At 53.8% G+C, this 20,696-nt stretch overlaps 1 protein-coding gene across 1 annotated transcript in view; it reads right to left on the bottom strand.

The window, feature by feature from the left end:
* LOC138510811 (transmembrane channel-like protein 1) overlaps positions 1-20,696 on the bottom strand; it is a 534,459-nt gene that overhangs the window by 361,649 nt on the left and 152,114 nt on the right. Inside the window, exon 3 of the mRNA XM_069626507.1 lies at positions 12,495-12,576. Coding sequence (XP_069482608.1) covers positions 12,495-12,576 — 82 coding nt within the window. The remainder of the gene's footprint in view (positions 1-12,494; positions 12,577-20,696) is intronic.

The raw sequence follows: 20,696 nt of genomic DNA, 5'->3' as shown, positions 1-20,696 counted from the left end.
CAGTAGTGTACTGTGACGTTAAGGAAACAGTTCCTCGCAATCCACCCCAAGTTACGTCGAAGAGGGATGCAGAATGGTCTCTTGGCCCCTGCTAAAATGGTGATTACTTGCACGTCAGGCACCTCAAAGTTCTTTGATGACCTACAGGGCCTATAGCACTATCTAGAGCCGATATCTGACCTCCCCATGGACACTGATCCTCCTCTCTACATTGAGCATGGTAAGCGATCTGCATCAACGTTTATAATGGTACACCAAGAGTTTGAGGCTAGGTTATAAGGCTGCAGGTACCAGAAAAGCCTCACGGACAGGCCAAGGACTGGGTCACTTGACATGGTGACCATGGCATAACCAGACTGAGAAGTTTGGGACACATCCAGGTCCCCTCTGAAATCTACTAAGCAGTTGATGCCAGAGCCAAATACTGTTTAAGAGTGATCACTTGGAAGCTGGTCATCATACGAAGCAGGAAAACCACTAATCTGAGAATAACCTGCTCTCTCTCTATGTAATGTAACTCTTGTGAAGTGGATATGGGGCCAATGTGGTCCTTGTGGTTTAACCCCCTGTGCCGGGGAACCCCTCTGACGCTGGAGATTGTCCAGCACTCAGAGATATGAGGTTCTATTTTCGTGAGTAGCTGAGATTTGCCACATGCAGCAGTTGGTGGTAGGGCTGCAAGGAGGCACCCGTCTTGGCAAATGGTGGAATCGATCACAATTACACCTGATGGTTTTCCTTTTGTTTTTCTGGGTTTTCACCCTCCTATGTTTCTGTTTGTCCTTCTCTGTCCTCGTAGTGAAACACTTATGGTGGGAAAGTGCCTTGTGAGGTTGCTTGGCGGAGCAGGTATACACTCTCCTTGAGTGAGCGGTCTCGCTGGCTGGTAGGATCCCAGTAAACATGGGATCACACGATTTGTACTCATCATTGATAATGCTCCATTATGATAAATGTTGTCTCATAGAATGTACACGGCCTCCAGACCCTATTAAAAGACATCAAGTGATTATTCACCTGAGGAAACTGGAAGTCCAAGTGTCTCTTTCCAAGATGTTTCAACAGTTTTTCCAGTGCAATAATTTAGAGGGTGTGTGGGGACTGTGCAACCCTTCAGTGCTGGGGTATACTTTTTACCCTTCCAATGCTCTCTTCACATTCAAGCATTGATTATGTATTTATGAGTAGAGGCTTAGTGAAGAGAGTAGAGAGGGCTGAAATGTCACTCATGGTAATCACGGCATTAGATTGGGGTTGTAGCTTATCCGGGAATGGTAAGTGGCAGCTAAATGCAGACTTACTAGGAATAGCGGGATTCTGTGATTCCGTATGCCAATTCACAATGGAGTTCTTCCTGCTTACTGCGGAAGTGAGGTTGCAACCTAATGTAGCCTGGGACGCTTATAAAGCCACTCTCAGGAGGCATATCATGAGCTAAAGAGAGGGGAGAAAAAAGGTGGCAAAGCTGATTGCTCATACACAACTTGGAGAGATAAAAGTTTTAGAACTTCAGCATGCAAGGGCTCTCTCGGAAAATACACTAAGAGAACGGATTCAAGCAATATGTCATTATAATAAAGCTTGTACAGACAGGCCTTCTGGCATGCTCCTGAAATACAGTTCCAAATATTTCCTGTTGGCAAATGATCTCAAGGCCCAGAACAATAAAGCCTCGGCCTTGCTAGACAAGCGAAACACGATCCTGGAACACTGATTGATGCATATTTATACAACACACCCCACCCAAGGCGAGCAGGGATCCCCCTAGATATCTACATTTTATTAGAGCGTAAAAAGTATCCATAGATGAAATTAAGGAGGCCTCAAACACGTTTAAGAAGGGTAAAGCCTCAGGCCCAGATGCCCTGTTCAATTATTTCCTCTACGTTTAGTGACGCACTAGCTTCCAGACTACAGACACAGTTTGCATGCTATGGTGCAGGAAAGATAGTATGGATGTTCAAAATTATAAATCTATCTCCCTGATCGACACAAAGGGGACAAATGCATGCCAAAGTGCTAGCCTTAAGGCTGAATCCAATACTACCCAGATTAATGCACAAGGATCAAACGGGATTCGTCAAAGGCAGGCTTTCCTCAGCTAATACCCGCCTCCTCTACGATGTGACTAGGGAAAAAACTGTTAAACCCTGGGCAGCATCCACCCTTGACATGGAGAAGGTGTTTGAAAGGGTGAGTTGGACCTTCTTAAAGAGGGCTTTGAAGTGGCATTGTTTTGGGCTTACAGTAACAGCACTGATAGTGACATTATACAAGCACACCAAAGCCATGGTAAATGTAAATGGAATTTTCTCCCCCAATACTTCCCCTTGTTTAGAGGTACAAAGCAGAGATGACCCTTAACTCCACTACTCTTTGTTTGCTCCTTAGAACCCTTACTCCACTGGATCCACATGAGTGAATCAATTAAAGGGGTGGGCCCATCTACACGGCCAACATTTCAGCATATGCCGATGATCGCCAGGGCTCTAAACACTCAACCTGGCTTTTCAACGTCTACTTGGCCCCTTTGGCCCAACTCATCTCTACCTTCTCCTCTAACTTTCAGTGTTACACGGATGACACTCAGCTCTTCTTCAGTCTCTCCTCAGCCTCCTCTCCTCTTTCGCTCATTCCTCACTGTCTATCCGCGATTAAGGAGTGGTGCACCTCCAACGATCTCTGCCTTAAAGCCAGTAAGACTGAGACTCCTTCTCATTGGGACCCTAGCTCCCTCTTTCCCTCTTTCACTCTGGCCAACCTCCTCCTTCATCTTCCTGGGAGGCAAGAAATCTTGGTGTCATCTTCACCTCCACTCTCTCCTTCTCTCCTCACATCACGGACCTCACTAAGAAGTCCCACTACCATTTGTACCTCCTCAAGGGCATTCTTCCTTTTATCACTTTCCTCCAGAATCTCTCTGTCTCTATGAGCCCTGGTTCTCACTAGGCTGGATTACTACAACAGCCTCTTTCTCCATCTGCCTTCCTCTACTCTCCGCCCTCTGCAACTAATCAAAAACAGGACTGTGTGACTTGTCCTTGGGCTTAAGCCCAGGGATCGTATCTCTCCAGCCCTCAAATCTCTCCGCTGGCTCCCGGTGGCTGCAAGGATCAAGTTCAAGACCCTCTGAATTGTCCACAAGGCTTTCTAGGGGCCGAGGCACGCACTATATCCAACTCTCTCTTCCTAAACACCGTCCTTCTCAAGCCTTTCGCTCAGCCACCTCCAACTCATTGAGGGTCAGACACTTCTCCAGGCAGAGAGTGTGTGGTAGATCTCTCTCCTATGGGGGTGCCTCCCTCTAGAATGGCCTGCCAGTCCCTCTCAATCTTGAGCTGGACCACCTCAGGTTCCAGAATCAGCTCAAGATCATCCTTTTTACTTCTGTTTTCTCTCTCTCTCTCTCCCCTGCGGACCTACCTGTCTGCTGTGCTGACTAGTTGTCTAGCTACCCTCAGAATCTTAATGGGAGCCAAGCACCTCCACGACCAGTTGCCCCTGCACGGCCTCTGGGCCTACTCACGCACTTGGAGCTGTATCTGTAACCCTACAGTCCCCTGCCTCCTTGCACTTACCCAGAGCCGTGCTGCCCTGGCTGCACTTATGTAGAGCAATTACTGCCCTGATTGCACTTCCCCCTTCCCTCCCCCTGGCACTTCTGCTCTCCCTACCCCAACCTGCACTTGCACAATCTGAATGACACAAGGCCTAGTAAGATGGTTTGTTTTGTCCTCCCTCTGTCTTCCCTACCTTGTCTTGTCGCGCCTAGAAACACTTGTGTACAGACGCATTGTAAATGACTCATCATATCATATCAAATCATATACTAGCTTATTTAGAAGATATGCCTCTTCTCTCATTCTTGGAAGAGATTGAGTGGTACTCCAGTGGTTCTGGGTATGAACTTAATTTAGGCAAGACAGAAGTTATGCCCTGCGATGAATCAGAGATGATTCCCCCATTAAACCTGGGCTGAGACTCTTCTCATGTGGCCAGGGACCAGCAGACTCCTTGTGATCCTGACCCTGGGGGTTGTGTTCTGCGGGAGGATCACATGAGGGGGAATCAGGTCAGGAGGAATGGTAAACCCCCCTTTATCAACCTCACCAAGACCCTGATCTTCTAATGGCCAATTGTAAAATAGAAAAAATCTGAAATGGACGGCAATAACCTTGTTGGGTGACCTGTAAGGCCCAAGCATTGGATGTGGCCTTCAACCCGTCTGTGCTGAACAAGCAAAGCCTCCCCCCACAGGAGATGCATGATAAAACACATCACTGAGGCTTGGCACCCTGAGGTGTGGCAGGGACAGCGGCTGCGGCAACATTTCCCCACTGGGCACTTCTTCCGCTACCTCTCATGGAGCGTCTGCCTATACCGATAGCAGATTGACTACGGCCTCTTGGTGAAAAGGCAGTGAAGGGGAGAAAACCCCTAGCCCAAGACGATAGTTGTTGGACATGCCCTTCAATGGCAAACACCTTTTTGTGACCAAGGCTGATGACGCCAAGGACTTAGCTGTCACCTTTGACAACTGAACCTTCTGTAGGGTGTCATCAGCCTTGGCTCCAAAAAGGTTTTTGCCTTAGATATGGGACCTTGGAGGTAATTACGGTACCGCAATTTGCAATTACTGCCTTCCCCATTCCCATTGAGCCCTATGGGGGCAAAAAAAAAAAATAGCAGAAAATCGGAATAGATGGAAGGGTTTAGAAGGGTTTAGAAAAAACCTACAAAGCCAACTGCACTAGGAAGCTGTTTGAAATCTATAAGAATTGGGAAAAACAATAGCTCTATCCTACTCCTTTGCATCACAGACAATAGATTGCGAAAACTTTCAAAAGGTTTTTCAGGATAAAGTCTTTGCGGCATGGGATAAGATTCAAAATTGGCAGAACAACCTAACAAATCCCCCCCAAAAAAATCCTGAGCATAGCAATAGTAAGGGAAAGGCACTGCCGGGGCTTTCTTTGCAAACCATCACTTTTGAAGAAATGGAGGAAATCTTAGCCAAATTATGGCCTACCTCTTGCTCAGGAGACATAACACCGACTAAAATTGTACTATCTAACAGAAAACTTCGCCCAGAAACCCTGACGTCCTCAGCCAAGAGAGTTTCACCTGACCACTTTGCTGGTGCCATGGTGCTACCCCACTGTCCGCTGTGTCCAGCCCTGATTGCAGCATTTGACGTGCTGCCCCTTTGCCATCAGATACTGGGGAATGGAAACCATCCCTCATCTCCTCCTCCACAGTGTGCTCATCCGCATTGGTCACTGCTGTCCAAAGGCTGAAGGAAAACTTTGCCATGGCGCAAAAGACATTCACGGCCCGCAGTGCCAGATTGCCTGAGGTGAAAACCTTTTTGCCCCTTGCATTAAACCTCTTACTCTCCCTGTATGGTGGAAGGAGTGGGTCAGGCTAGCCGTAGAGGCCTGGAACACCAAGCTCTATGGTGAAGTGTTGGAGGAGAGAAAGGATGGAGCTGGATGGTACTTCTTTGGCATGGCTCTGTCCACAGCCTGAACAGAGGCAGGCTATTCCCACTCCTCCAGTGTGGGTGCTTCCAACACCACATTGAAGGGCATGAGTGTCTCTTTCATGGGTGCCTCATCCACAATGTCAAAAAGTTCATATTGCACCTTGGACCTGGGAGGAGCAGACCATCCCAGAGTACTGGCCACTTTAGCCATCAAGCGCTGGAACGAGGCTTGGGTCTTTCACAGAGTGGGAGCTTGCAGGGAATCCATACCAGGGGTGGTGTAGAGAATTCTGGTTCCTTGCAGGTCCTCAGTCAGTACCAGCACATCATCACCTTCACAATCAAATTCCTCTGGGAAGTCCTTCACCTCCCTAGAGCACTGAGGTTCCAGCCCAAAAGGAACCTGGTCACCCTCATGATCATAGCTGTCACACATCTCTGACATAAAAGCTTGCATAAGGAGTGGGGCATATCCTGCAGAGCAACAGTGTCCACAGCACCAATCGGCCATGGGGACTGTCAGTGCTGAGTGACATTGGTGTCTTTTTGGTCCAGGCCCAGGTCGTTAGGTGTGTGGGAGTGGTCCCCTGAGGGTACCCTATGTGTTGCAACAGATTAGGTGGGACCCTGAGGTGCCATTGCCGATGGCAACATTGCCTGCACCACCAGCGCTGATGCCGAAGGCTGTGGTGAAGATGTCTAACATCTTTAGGAGGAAACTCTCCCATTCCTCCAGTGTGGAGGATTGGATCAGAATAGTTACCTCCTTTGGTCACTCAAGTGAATTCCTAGAGCGGTGGCTCTTCTTCTTTGAAGAGGAAGATGAATGTTGGTGCGATGACTCACTTAGAGAGTGGGACCTCTTTGATCCTTCTTCTTCCTCTTTGTAATGCTTACCTGGTGTCTTGCAGGGATAGATGAGGACTCAGATGGTGGCACGGCAGCTATGTCCGCACCCCTCCTTGACACAACTGTGTGTGGAGCTCTACAGATTCTCCCACATGTTCATTGCAAAAGAGGTAGGTTGTTTGTTGAGTTGTGAGATGGCCCTTTGGATTGTTGCTTGTGGGATGACACCCTGGATGGCTGATGACCTGCAAGAAATGAGGTTGGAATTTGGGACTATACAGCAAATGACTAAAGTGACTAAGCAACCCTCTCTGCCACCACCCAGACTCAGTGAGACACTATATTCCCCAATGTTGGCACACCATGTGAGCAGCTGTGGTAGCACTGATGCAGACTCGTCCAGTTACTTCTCTGGGTGATATATGATATGATATGATATGATATGATATGATATGATATGATATATGATATGATATGATATGATATGATATGATATGACATTTATAACGCAAGTGTTTCAAGGCGCAACAAGGCAAGGAAGGGGGAACAGAGGGACGACAGACAACGATCTTACTAGGCCAGGTGTCAATCAGATCGCACAAGTGCATGGGAAGGGGTAAAGGGGAAAAGTGCGGAGGGGAGCCGAAAGTGCAGTACATGGGATAACAGAATAAATAAGATAAATAAAAAAAATACGGTCAGCTGGTTGCAAGTGCAAGGTAAGTGCAGACATAAGTGCTGTTAGGTGACTGTAGGGATACAGAAAAACATTCCCCAGGTGCAGGGGTTGCCAGGGAGGCATTGCAGGTGTGCAACTGGTGGGGCCTGGGCCCGAGATCGGACGGGTGGCCGGGTAACCAGTGCAGTTTCACTTACAGCCAGGAAATCAGCAGAGGAGAGGGGGAGAGAAAGCAGAAGCAACGCAGACCAACTGGGGTCTTTTCTGCATATGCTCACATTACTTTGGGCCTCATTGCGACCCAGGCGCTCCTGTAATGTTTGGACAGTGAAATCAGGAGCATGCCCATGACACTCTTTGTCTCCTGCTCATTCTCCTTGCATGGAGCCACACGTTCTTCGCAGCTCTGATCCGCACTGTGTGACCTCGACCGAGCTCTCAGATCCTCACCCTTCACCTTGAACAGAGTGCGCAGAAGAAAGGAACTGAGGTCACGGGGTGTGGCACCACTTTACATATTGGCTGCAAAGTCATATCCAGTTGGGGCGCATAGAGTAGTCATACCCAATGCAGAGCCACGCTGTGCCCCCGTCAGCGGAAATGTTTCCAGAGAACAGCTGTGTTAGGATAGGGATATCATAGATCAGGAATCCTTGGAAGGAAAGAATCCATTAGAATGTGTATTTCTCCCATCATTATGTATAGTCTGGCATGGATAACTCTTCATTGGCCTTCAATCTCCTTTGAAGAAATCTACAGGGGTTCAACCAAGTTTTTATGGAAAGGGAAGGCGGCCAGGCTTCAACTGCATCCATCCCAGGGGAGGGAAGTTCCCAAATTTGAAAAAGTATGTGACTGCATTTGGAATTAGTCATGTAATAGGGTGGGTTTCATAGGCAAAACTAGACGAGCAGCTGACATGGTTTGATCTTGAAGCTGTGTTAGTGCACTCTTACAAAATATGTGAAATCCCCCACATATTGTCCAAATCTTGCCTACAGAGTGTCGCACAATAGGTTTTACTTGCGCTGCATTGAAAATCTGGGGTGCATGCACCCTCCTGGTAGGTGGCCCTTCTGGTACCATATCAAACTAAGAAAAGTGGACAAATTCCTAAATTGGCCCACTTGGAGTAAACTGAGTATATTGTACCTACATCCAAAATGATCGGCCTCTCAAGCTCTCCCTTTGTCACTGCTACAGGAGATGTTTGCCTTATCTCCCGGCAAATTCTTGAGGTATATTCAACTGTCCAGTTGCACAGGAAACACAATAATTGGGGGCGTTGATAGCTTAGTGGGTTCGAGGAAAGCCCCTTTTAAGGCATCATGTATTCATGCTACCCTTAATCAGGTCAGTAAGATAAGCCCCAACAGGAAAACTGAGTTGGCATGGAACGTTGATTGTGGAATCATATTTTCAGAGAATACAAGGTCATGCCTATGGCAAAAAATCAACACACCTCACTAGTTGCCATCCCTACCCAAATACTTTATATGGTATATAATAGCTTCCTTCACACCATGCCACCTAAGAAAAGTGTGTATGCGTGGCAACAATATGCTCTGCTGGTCATGCAAGGAAGAAAAGGGTACCTTGGTCCATATGTTATTTTGGTGTCAATTCTCACAGTCTTTTTGGGATCTAGCCACAGATACTGCAAATATGTGGCCCCTCTATTCCATTCCTCTCTGCAGTAGTGCTTACGGAAAGTGTGCACTTCTTGTTCAGCGGGAGGTTCACCCAAGGGAAACTATTGGATGCACTAATAGCCACAGCAGATACAGTAATGACGTATAACTGGAAGGACCTCTCCAGCCTGTCAGTATTGCATTGGTTCTACTAGGTGGTGTGTACACACCAAAATGAAACTTGGATAATCAGGAAATCACCAGGTTCGATATTAGGAGCCTCACCTTGGCAGCATCTAGAGGAGTTGCTCAATTCCACGTAAGGGGATTGGGCTCTTAATCAAAGCTATGAGGGACATTAGTATGGCTGTGCTTGGAGGAGCTTTGGAGAAGAGTATGACTATAAGCACTGCTGCATATCTTGTGATCATTTGAAGCTGGAAAAGGGCCTTCCACTCTTCCGTAGGGATCCTCGACCAGAGAAAGATTCATATGGTCATCTTTCCCACAGCTGCAGGACGAAAATATAGTTGACTCTGGGGCATCTGTGTGCATTTTTGCAGGCACTTGTTTCCTCCTCCCCCTTTTCCTTGACTGACTTTTTATCTTTTTTGTTTCTTCGCTTTGAATACATTGCATGACTAATGGTATGTCTAGGACTACTGACTATATGCGATTCATTGAGCTTAAAGGGAATGTAATAATGAATTGATTATTGTTTAAAGTAGCAGATTACTGCGCCTTATATTTGTTACAGGTGTTTTTGTAGTTGAACTTGTTTTTAGAGTGGAGACATAGTAACTGATGAACTATGTTAGAAGAGATTTAGTACGACTTTGCAAGGCGTGGGATTGTGTAGGGGAACCAATGAGATCTATGGCTGCCTAATTAGCAACTACATTGGCTAATAAGTCCTTTGACCACAGATCTGGCAACACCATCGCCACACGCACAACTGTCTCTCACACTCTTGATGGAAGAACAAGTTGTCCTTTACTTGCAGAGGAGATGACACAATAGGAACTGTGCCAAGTCCCTCAACCTGGAATTGAAGACATACTACCCCACTTGGCTTCCCCAATGCGATAGACTATAGTATGTGATAATTTTCCCCATGATATTTGTGATTTGATCCTATTTGTATTATTTTCCTGTATGTACCGACAGAGTGTCTAGGGGTTATGAATACTCTTCTTGAACTACAGATGTATTGATGCCCTTCTTGAACTTCAAATGTATTATTCAGAGAAATTGCTTCAATTAATTCATTCACTATATGAAGATCAATAAAAATATTGAAACAAAAAAAATAATGCCTTTATGCTCCCTGTCTGGTATAAAAGACAGCATGATTTGGGGGCAGGTGGCACATTTCATTGCCCCTGCTGTGGAGACCAGGGGATCAGGATTCCTGAAAACTATGACAGGCTGCACTTTCATACGCTGATGCGTCATCAAGGAAAACACCCACAAACATCTGTGCTGCTGTCCGTCAATAACTGTTAGGGAGAATTTTCCAGAATGGCTAATTTCCCTTACCTGTTGAGTCCCTCTGCAGCTTTGCTGGATTTCTAGGGTTTAATCTTTTTTACCTGTTAAGGTGTGAGCCTTTTTTCCCACTCTTACATGTGTTTTGCTGTGTGTTGTACCTTTTATGCTCTTGGGCTATGGAGTTTCACCCACTCCATAGGTATCATCTTTTTACTGTGTGTCACACAGCACCTTCAGTGCAGTGACACTGGGTTGTCTTTTTAGACTTCCCACTTTCAACTCCATGTTCTGGGACTGACTACTGTCTCCCAGAACATGTAAAGTTGCCATTGACTTTACTAGTCTTTTTAAATGTACAGACCCAGTACAAACTATCTTCCAATAGAGTACTGGAAGGGTTAATAGTTATCCCTTTTTGTCTAATTCTCATGAGACATTTTTATGTTCCCCTTTCTCTAAGATTTGGCTGGTGGCAGTGGTATCTAGCATTTTTATTCTACCGCAAGTTATGAAAATAGTCTCAGTACCGTTAGAGGCTATGGTGGTAGCCTCAAACTCTAACCCGCTGGACCCATTTTATTTTATATTGGTTCTGGTCGGGTTTATTCGCCCTTTCTTTTTGTAAAGGTCTTTCTCGTGTTTTACTCTGTGCGCCAAACCAGGTTTGGTTCCTTTGTTCACCGTCCTTTGGCGGGCTTCTGCACAGAAGCCTTCCTTAGGCGCCTGAGTGTCTGGGGACACAGGATGTGAGGGAGGGGTATGAGGCCCCCTGCACATGGTCTCCTTGGAGACCCAAGTCGCACTCTAGTTTGATTGGCTAGGTGCCTGTCCTGCCAGGACAGCCACCCTGCTGTGTGATTGACAGCCAGGCTGTGTGAATGGGGGATTTGGTGCATAAAAAGCCAGTCTCTGGGACTGGAAGGCAGAATAGCCTCTGGATCGAGAGAACCGAAGAGAAGCTGAAGGAAGATGACTGCTGCAACTACTCGACATCCCACTGAAGCCCTGCTGCAGTTCCGAATTGCCCGGAACTTCGACGACAGAGAAGATCTGCAAGGAATCTTGTTCCCTTGAGCTTGGTGGGACCAACCAGCTCGCCAAACACCAAACGCCGGCCTCCCTCTCCTGATCGAATTTGCTGTGCATCACTGCAGTGAACCGGATAGCCAGGAGGAACGGAACCTGTTTGGGTTTTAAGGAGTGCACCTTTTATTCGACGTTTTGCTCCGCTGCTGGCTTCATCCCTGGGCAGTGCAGGACCCTCCAGCCATCCTCCTTCTTGTCACCACGACTGAAGCTTCAGGAACCGTGAGCCTGCAGGAACTACCATGAACAACTGCCTCAGCTACAGCATTCTTCTCCATTTATGGTACTGTGCAAATCTGGTCATTCGTTCTGTCCGACTGCAGTGAAAGTTCTTGAAATCTTTCGTCTCTCTGAAGGCTTGTCCTTCTCTTCTCCTTTGAATAACTTTTCCTCCGACCAACTTCATTTTGAACTCTTGGCAAAGACATAACCTCAAACTACTTTGCACTGTGTGATCCTCTGCAAAGACTCTGAACCATTAACATTGGCCCAGGCCTATTCACTTGAATCCTAGTTGTAGTAGCCTTTTCTAGATTGCCCTGCTTATAACGTGTTGGTGCTGTTGATTTTGAATAACCTTGTCTTTCCTCCCCTTTTAAATTGCTGCAGTGCCATTTTGCTAACACTTAATTTTGAGCTTAACTTGTCCAGAATTGATTGGGTGTTGTTTTAGTATATTAAGACTGCGATTTTCTGCTACTCGATAATAGTGAACTGTTTTATGACTAATGGTGTAAACAAATGTATATTCTTTTACTCAGAAACCTTGAATCAGTGTTTGCTTGAATCACAGTAATTGTTGTCCTTTGTGTAATCTGTCGTACTGCTCATTTTACTCTTGAGATAAGTCTGGCTGCTCAGCCATCGCTACCACTTTACTGTGTAGTACAGGCTTGTGCCAAAGGTGAATTTGTACTTACACTTGTAGTCTTAATTGTGTGTGGTGTTCCCAAAGGGTAATGCATATGATTCTGCCTAACAATGACGTATAAACTTTACCAATCCCATATGAGGGAGTGCCCCACTGCTGTTGTCAGCTCAACCATTAGGTACTGTCTTAGGTCTGTCAGTGGTGCATCACATAAGTGACGAAATAACGTGGAAGTCTTCTTTTTCGGTGCAGGGAGGGGTGAGGAACAGGCCCAGTGCAGTGGTCCTGTGGTGCGCTGTCTCTACTTTATTTTATAACAGTGTGGGTCAGAGCACTTGGACTCCACAGGGGGTATCATTTCTGGACCAGCATGCAGAAGTGAATGGTAGGTATTGTGCTTACTTTCAATCTCTTTGATTTTCATTTCCCATGGTATGCAGGCCGTCTTAAAGTTTTCAAAATCACGTTGAAACTTCATCCATTTCTAAATGAAAAAAGAGAAGTGCTGTATTAGGCTTCGCCCATTCTGAACAATGTCTTAACAATATAATGGTAATACATATGCCATCATGGCGCCATTCACCCAATACTGTGCACAAAAAGAAGTAGGTAAAGGTTTCCTGCCCCTGCGTTTTTTTCTAGGGTTACAATAGTGCATTCTTAGTCTAGGAAACCTCTGAAGAGTACCTTTGAATCCGCATTGTTTTAAATGTACCAACACATTCATAATAATTGACAGGAGTTTCATCATTACAATTGTTTTGGAAGCTATAAAAGTAATCATTAGAAAAAAAATGGATGATAAAAAAAGAAAGCTACATTTTGTGGGTGTTAAGGATGCAGCGATTGTTAATTACAAACAAAAAAACGTTATTTGGAGATTTGCAATTCTTGACATTTGTTGTGAAATATTAAGGGGCCGATTCATGGAACAAACGTGCGCCGAAAATCTTCGCGCAAGCAGGCGCAAGCAGACGCAAGCAGGCGCAAGCGGAAAAAAACAGGCGCACGCGCACGCGTGCGATTCATGGAAGTCCCTGCGCGTGTACACCTCGGGATGTGCGCCAAACCCGTGCATGGCGCACAAGTCACTGCAACATCCCGAAAGGCGTGCGCAACGCGCACAGTGAAAGCGCACAACCTCGGCGCATACACCAGAAAGTGGGCGGGACACGGGGCGTAACGCCCGGAATGGGGAACAACGCGCGAAAATAAGGACGTAACTGGGGATGTACTGCAGGGAAGCAGACGGAACGCCCACACGCACTCGAACCACACGTATTCAGGGAATCGAATAGGGCAAAGCCACGCACAGCCAAAGACACGCACAAGCTGAAACACGTCCGCCACACGAAGGCAGGCGGTAGAGTCCCAGCGCATCACAAAAGTGGCAGCATACAGCAATTGGGCCTGTGCGTGTATTTCGGGGGCGCGCGGGAAGTTACACACGCGATTGAGCGGGGTACGTGTATTTCGGGGGCGCGCGGGAAGTTACACACGCGATTGAGCGGGGTACGTGTATTTCAGGGGCGCGGGGGAAGTTACACACGCGATTGAGCGGGGTAGGTGTATTTCGGGGGTGCGCGGGAAGTCACACACGCGATTGAGCGGGGTACGTGTATTTCGGGGGTGCGCGGGAAGTTACACACGCGATTGAGCGGGGTACGTGTATTCCAGGGGTGCGCGGGAAGTTCCACACGCGATCTCATCAGGGTACGTGTATTACAGGGGTGCGCCGGGAGCAGCACACGTGAATTGCACGTGTGGGTCCTCCCAGGTGTTCCCTCTACACCCTCCACGGCCCCTGCAGGTGGCTCACACCACAGGGGCCTACCCAGCACATGTCCTGCAGGCACCACATCCACCATGGCCATGCCCACCAGCCAACCCACATGTCAACTTGCACTACTGCCCACCAACGCATGTCCCCCTGCACCCCCAGCCACCAGGGGCACCCACCACCAGGCCCCCACCCATGTCTCCCACCACCCCCACCCCCCAGCAGTGCAGGGGCAGCCTCCACCTGGCCCCCACCCATGTCTCCCAGCACCCCCACCACCCAGCACTGTGGGGCACCTGCCAGCAGGCCCCCACCCATGTCCAACTCATGTCTCCCACCACCCCCACCCCCCACCACTGTGGGGCACTTGCCAGCAGGCCCCCACCCATGTCCAACTCATGTTCCCCACCACCCCCACCCCCAGCACTGTGGGGCACCTGCCAGCAGGCCCCCACCCATGTCCAACTCATGTTCCCCACCACCCCCACCCCCCAGCAGTGCAGGGGCAGCCACCACCAGGCCCCCACCCATGTCTCCCAGCACCCCCACCCCCCAGCCACCAGGGGCAGCCTCCACCAGGCCCCCACCCATGTCTCCCACCACCCCCACCCCCCCAGCACTGTGGGGCAGCCTCCACCAGGCCCCCACCCATGTCTCCCAGCACCCCCACCCCCCAGCACTGTAGGGCACCTGCCAGCAGGCCCCAACCCATGTCCAACTCATGTTCCCCACCACCCCCACCCCCCAGCACTGTGGGGCACCTGCCAGCAGGCCCCCACCCATGTCCAACTCATGTTCCCCACCACCCCCGCCCCCCAGCACTGTGGGGCACCTGCCAGCAGGCCCCACCCATGTCTCCCACCACCCCCACCCCCCAGCCACCAGGGGCAGCCTCCACCAGGCCCCCACCCATGTCTCCCAGCACCCCCACCCCCCCGCCACCAGGGGCAGCCTCCACCAGGCCCCCACCCATGTCTCCCACCACCCCCACCCCCCAGCCACCAGGGGCAGCCTCCACCAGGCCCCCACCCATGTCTCCCACCACCCCCACCCCCCAGCAGTGCAGGGGCAGCCTCCACCAGGCCCCCACCCATGTCTCCCACCCCCCACCCCCCAGCAGTGCAGGGGCAGCCTCCACCAGGCCCCCACCCATGTCTCCCAGCACCCCCACCCCCCAGCCACCAGGGGCAGCCTCCACCAGGCCCCCACCCATGTCTCCCACCACCCCCACCCCCCAGCAGTGCAGGGGCAGCCTCCACCAGGCCCCCACCCATGTCTCCCACCACCCCCACCCCCCAGCACTGTGGGGCAGCCTCCACCAGGCCCCCACCCATGTCTCCCAGCACCCCCACCCCCCAGCACTGTGGGGCACCTGCCAGCAGGCCCCCACCCATGTCCAACTCATGTTCCCCACCACCCCCACCCCCCAGCACAGTGGGGCACCTGCCTGCAGGCCCCCACCCATGTCCAACTCATATTCCCCACCACCCCCACCCCCCAGCACTGTGGGGCACCTGCCAGCAGGCCCCACCCATGTCTCCCACCACCCCCACCCCCCAGCCACCAGGGGGAGCCTCCACCAGGACCCCACCCATGTCTCCCAGCACCCCCACCCCCCCGCTACCAGGGGCAGCCTCCACCAGGCCCCCACCCATGTCTCCCACCACCCCCACCCCCCAGCAGTGCAGGGGCAGCCTCCACCAGGCCCCCACCCATGTCTCCCACCACCCCCACCCCCCAGCAGTGCAGGGGCAGCCTCCACCAGGCCCCCACCCATGTCTCCTAGCACCCCCATCCCCCAGCCACCAGGGGCAGCCTCCACCAGGCCCCCACCCATGTCTCCCACCACCCCCACCCCCCAGCAGTGCAGGGGCACCCACCACCAGGCCCCCACCCATGTCTCCCACCACCCCCACCCCCCAGCAGTGCAGGGGCAGCCTCCACCAGGCCCCCACCCATGTCTCCCACCACCCCCACCCCCAGCACTGTGGGGCACCTGCCAGCAGGCCCACACCCATGTCCACCTCATGTTCCCCACCACCCCCACCCCCCAGCACTGTGGGGCACCTGCCAGCAGGCCCCCACCCATGTCCAACTCATGTCTCCCACCACCCCCACCCCCCAGCACTGTGGGGCACCTGCCAGCAGGCCCCCACCCATGTCTAACTCATGTTCCCCACCACCCCCACCCCCCAGCAGTGCAGGGGCACCCACCACCAGACCCCCACCCATGTCTCCCAGCACCCCCACCCCCCAGCACTGTGCGGCACCTGCCAGCAGGCCCCCACCCATGTCCAACTCATGTTCCCCACCACCCCCACCCCCCAGCACTGTGGGGCACCTGCCAGCAGGCCCCCACCCATGTCTCCCACCACCCCCACCCCCCAGCACTGTGGGGCACCTGCCAGCAGGCCCCCACCCATGTCCAACTCATGTCCCCCACCACCCCCACCCCCCAGCAGTGCAGGGGCAGCCACCACCAGGCCCCCACCCATGTCTCCCAGCACCCCCACCCCCCAGCCACCAGGGGCAGCCTCCACCAGGCCCCCACCCATGTCTCCCACCACCCCCACCCCCCCCAGCACTGTGGGGCAGCCTCCACCAGGCCCCCACCCATGTCTCCCAGCACCCTCACCCCCCAGCACTGTGGGGCACCTGCCAGCAGGCCCCCACCCATGTCCAACTCATGTTCCCCACCACCCCCACCCCCCAGCACTGTGGGGCACCTGCCAGCAGGCCCCCACCCATGTCCAACTCATGTTCCCCACCACCCCCACCCCCCAGCACTGTGGGGCACCTGCCAGCAGGCCCCACCCATGTCTCCCACCACCCCCACCCGCCAGCCACCAGGGGCAGCCTCCACCAGGCCCCCACCCATGTCTCCCACCACCCCCACCCCCCAGCAGTGCAGGGGCAGCCTCCACCAGGCCCCCACCCATGTCTCCCACCACCCCCACCCCCCAGCAGTGCAGGGGCAGCCTCCACCAGGCCCCCACCCATGTCTCCTACCCCTCCCACCCCCCAGCAGTGCAGGGGCAGCCTCCACCAGGCCCCCACCCATGTCGAACCAGCACCCCCACCCCCCAGCCACCAGGGGCAGCCTCCACCAGGCCCCCACCCATGTCTCTCACCACCCCCACCCCCCGGCAGTGCAGGGGCAGCCTCCACCAGGCCCCCACCCATGTCTCCCACCACCCCCACCCCCCAGCAGTGCAGGGGCAGCCTCCACCCGGACCCCACCCATGTCTTCCACCACCCCCACCCCCCAGCACTGTGGGGCAGCCTCCACCAGGCCCCCACCCATGTCTCCCAGCACCCCCACCCCCCAGCACTGTGGGGCACCTGCCAGCAGGCCCCCACCCATGTCCAACTCATGTTCCCCACCACCCCCACCCCCCAGCACTGTGGGGCACCTGCCAGCAGGCCCCCACCCATGTCCAACTCATGTTCCCCACCACCCCCACCCCCCAGCACTGTGTGGCACCTGCCAGCAGGCCCCGCCCATGTCTCCCACCACCCCCACCCCCCAGCCACCAGGGGCAGCCTCCACCAGGCCCCCACCCATGTCTCCCAGCACCCCCACCCCCCGCCACCAGGGGCAGCCTACACCAGGCCCCCACCCATGTGTCCCACCACCCCCACACCCCAGCAGTGCAGGGGCAGCCTCCACCAGGCCCCCACCCATGTCTCCCACCACCCCCACCCCCCCCAGTCACCAGGGGCAGCCTCCACCAGGCCCCCACCCATGTCTCCCAGCACCCCCACCCCCCAGCCACCAGGGGCAGCCTCCACCAGGCCCCCACCCATGTCTCCCACCACCCCCACCCTCCAGCAGTGCAGGGGCACCCACCACCAGGCCCCCACCCATGTCTCCCACCACCCCCACCCCCCAGCAGTGCAGGGGCAGCCTCCACCAGGCCCCCACCCATGTCTCCCACCACCCCCACCCCCAGCACTGTGGGGCACCTGCCAGCAGGCCCCCACCCATGTCCAACTCATGTTCCCCACCACCCCCACCCCCCAGCACTGCGGGGCACCTGCCAGCAGGCCCCCACCCATGTCCAACTCATGTCTCCTACCACCCCACCCCCCAGCACTGTGGGGCACCTGCCAGCAGGCCCCCACCCATGTCCAACTCATGTTCCCCACCACCCCCACCCCTCAGCAGTGCAGGGGCACCCACCACCAGGCCCCCACCCATGTCTCCCACCACCCCCACCCCCCAGCAGTGCGGGGGCAGCCTCCACCAGGCCCCCACCCATGTCTCCCTGCACCCCCACACCCCAGCACTGTGGGGCACCTGCCAGCAGGCCCCCACCCATGTCCAACTCATGTTCCCCACCACCCCCACCCCCCAGCACTGTGGGGCACCTGCCAGCAGGCCCCCACCCATGCCCAACTCATGTTCCCCACCACCCCCACCACCCAGCACTGTGGGGCACCTGCCAGCAGGCCCCACCCATGTCTCCCACCACCCCCAGCCACCATGGGCAGCCTCCACCAGGCCCCCACCCATGTCTCCCACCACCCCCACCCCCCAGCAGTGCAGGGGCACCCACGACCAGGCGCCCACCCATGTCTCCCACCCCCCCAGTCACCAGGGGCAGCCTCCACCAGGCCCCCACCCATGTCTCCCAGCACCCCCACCCCCCAGCCACCAGGGGCAGCCTCAACCAGGCCCCCACCCATGTCTCCCACCACCCCCACCCCCCCAGTCACCAGGGACAGCCTCCGCCAGGCCCCCACCCATGTCTCCCAGCACCCCCACCCCTCAGCAGTGCAGGGGCAGCCTCCACCAGGCCCCCACCCATGTCAAACACCACCCCACCCCCCCAGTCACCCGGGGCAGCCTCCACCAGGCCCCCACCCATGTCTCCCAGCACCCCCACCCCCCAGCCACCAGGGGCAGCCTCCACCAGGCCCCCACCCATGTCTCCCACCACCCCCACCCCCCCAGTCACCAGGGGCAGCCTCCACCAGGCCCCCACCCATGTCTCTCAACACCCCCACCCCCCAGCAGTGCAGGGGTAGCCTCCACCAGGCCCCCACCCATTTCTCACACCACCCCCACCCCCCAGCCACCAGGGGCAGCCTCCACCAGGCCCCCACCCATGTCTCCCACCACCCCCACTCCCCCAGTCACCAGGGGCAGCCTCCACCAGGCCCCCACCCATGTCTCCCACCACCCCCACCCCCCAGCAGTGCAGGGGCAGCCTCCACCAGGCCCCCACCCATGTCTCCCAGCACCCCCACCCCCCAGCCACCAGGGGCAGCCTCCACCAGGCCCCCACCCATGTCTCCCACCACCCCCACCCCCCAGCCACCAGGGGCAGCCTCCACCAGGCCCCCACCCATGTCTCCCAGCACCCCCACCCCCCCGCCACCAGGGGCAGCCTCCACCAGCCCCCCACCCATGTCTCCCACCACCCCCACCGCCCCAGTCACCAGGGGCAGCCTCCACCAGGCCCCCACCCATGTCTCCCACCACCCCCACCCCCCCAGCACTGTGGGGCACCTGCCAGCAGGCCCCCACCCATGTCCAACTCATGTTCCCCACCACCCCCACCCCCCAGCACTGTGGGGCACCTGCCAGCAGACCCCCACCCATGTGCAACTCATGTGCCCCAGCCAACATGTCATCACAATCTAGATCCCTGGTCCCTATGGTCAGCCTCCAAATGCAAAACACCCACCTGAGTATTGCATCCACCCACTCATAATTTGCAATTACATCACAGAACACCAATTGCAAGTTCCGAAACAAACACATTTCCCTCACATACACCCAATGGGTGTCAGTGAATCTCAAAACACATATCATGAAATGCATGAAACCAATGAGATACCACACATTGAAGTTCACCAAAAAAATATGTATTAAAGGAAACATAAATAGAATAAGAAATGAAGAAACAGAAATGTGAATGTACAAAAATGAAAAGAAGCATGTCCGTTAAAAAAAGCAAAACCAAAAATAAAATTCCAAAGTAATGATGTCCAAAGTCAATGTCCACAAAACAAAATCCAATGGGAAATAAAAAAGAAAGCCATTGCTCCATGGTTAAAAAGTGAAAAAAAAATACAATCCAACTGTGAACTATGTACATGGGAACAAGCCAGGGTCCATTATCCCAACAAAATAAAGGAAACCTATCTAACTACACTAACTAATAAAATAAACTATATACAAAAATGTGGCCAATGTCCGAAAGGTCCAAATAAAATAAAAACAAAAATGAAACCTAACACTACCTACATAACTATGTACAAGGGCAGCGGGCTAGTTTCACGGCTCACTTGTGGATGTCCCGGGCCAGGGGATCATCGAACTCCTCCTCAATGTCCCGGAGGCGGTCCTCCTCCATTGCCCCGAGGGTCCGCAGGGCCGTCGACGTCTCCACCTCCAAACCCCAGCGGATTGCCTCGAGGCACTCGGCCCGCCTCAGGGCCCTCCGCATGGAGTTCTCCGCCCTGACCATTGTGAGCCGTGCCTCTTCCGCCCGCTGCCGCTCCGCATTTATAGCGTGGCCCAACCGCTGCCACACGGAAGACACTCTCTGTCCTGGGTCCTCCTGCCCTCCGGCCGATGCCTGCCCCTCCGATGTTGAAGGCCCCGAGCCTTCATGGCTCCCACCACGTTGCTGCTGCTGCTGTGCCTCTGCCCGTGCACTGCCTCCTGCTGCCTGCACATCCTCCGCCGGCTGGGGTGCAGTCGTAGATGTGGCCACCCCTGCTGGACGTCCGACTCCCGACTGTGGCAGGGATGCCTCCTCCACCAGCCTGGCCGCACCGTGAGAGGCAGCTCCACAGGGCACCCAGGTGAC

The sequence above is a fragment of the Ambystoma mexicanum genome, chromosome 6p (genome assembly GCF_040938575.1).
Source record: "Ambystoma mexicanum isolate Mex_15411 chromosome 6p, UKY_AmexF1_1, whole genome shotgun sequence".
Taxonomy (NCBI): Eukaryota; Metazoa; Chordata; class Amphibia; order Caudata; family Ambystomatidae; genus Ambystoma; species Ambystoma mexicanum.
Note: the sequence above shows the minus strand (reverse complement) of the source record. Positions and strands in the feature narration are given on the sequence as shown.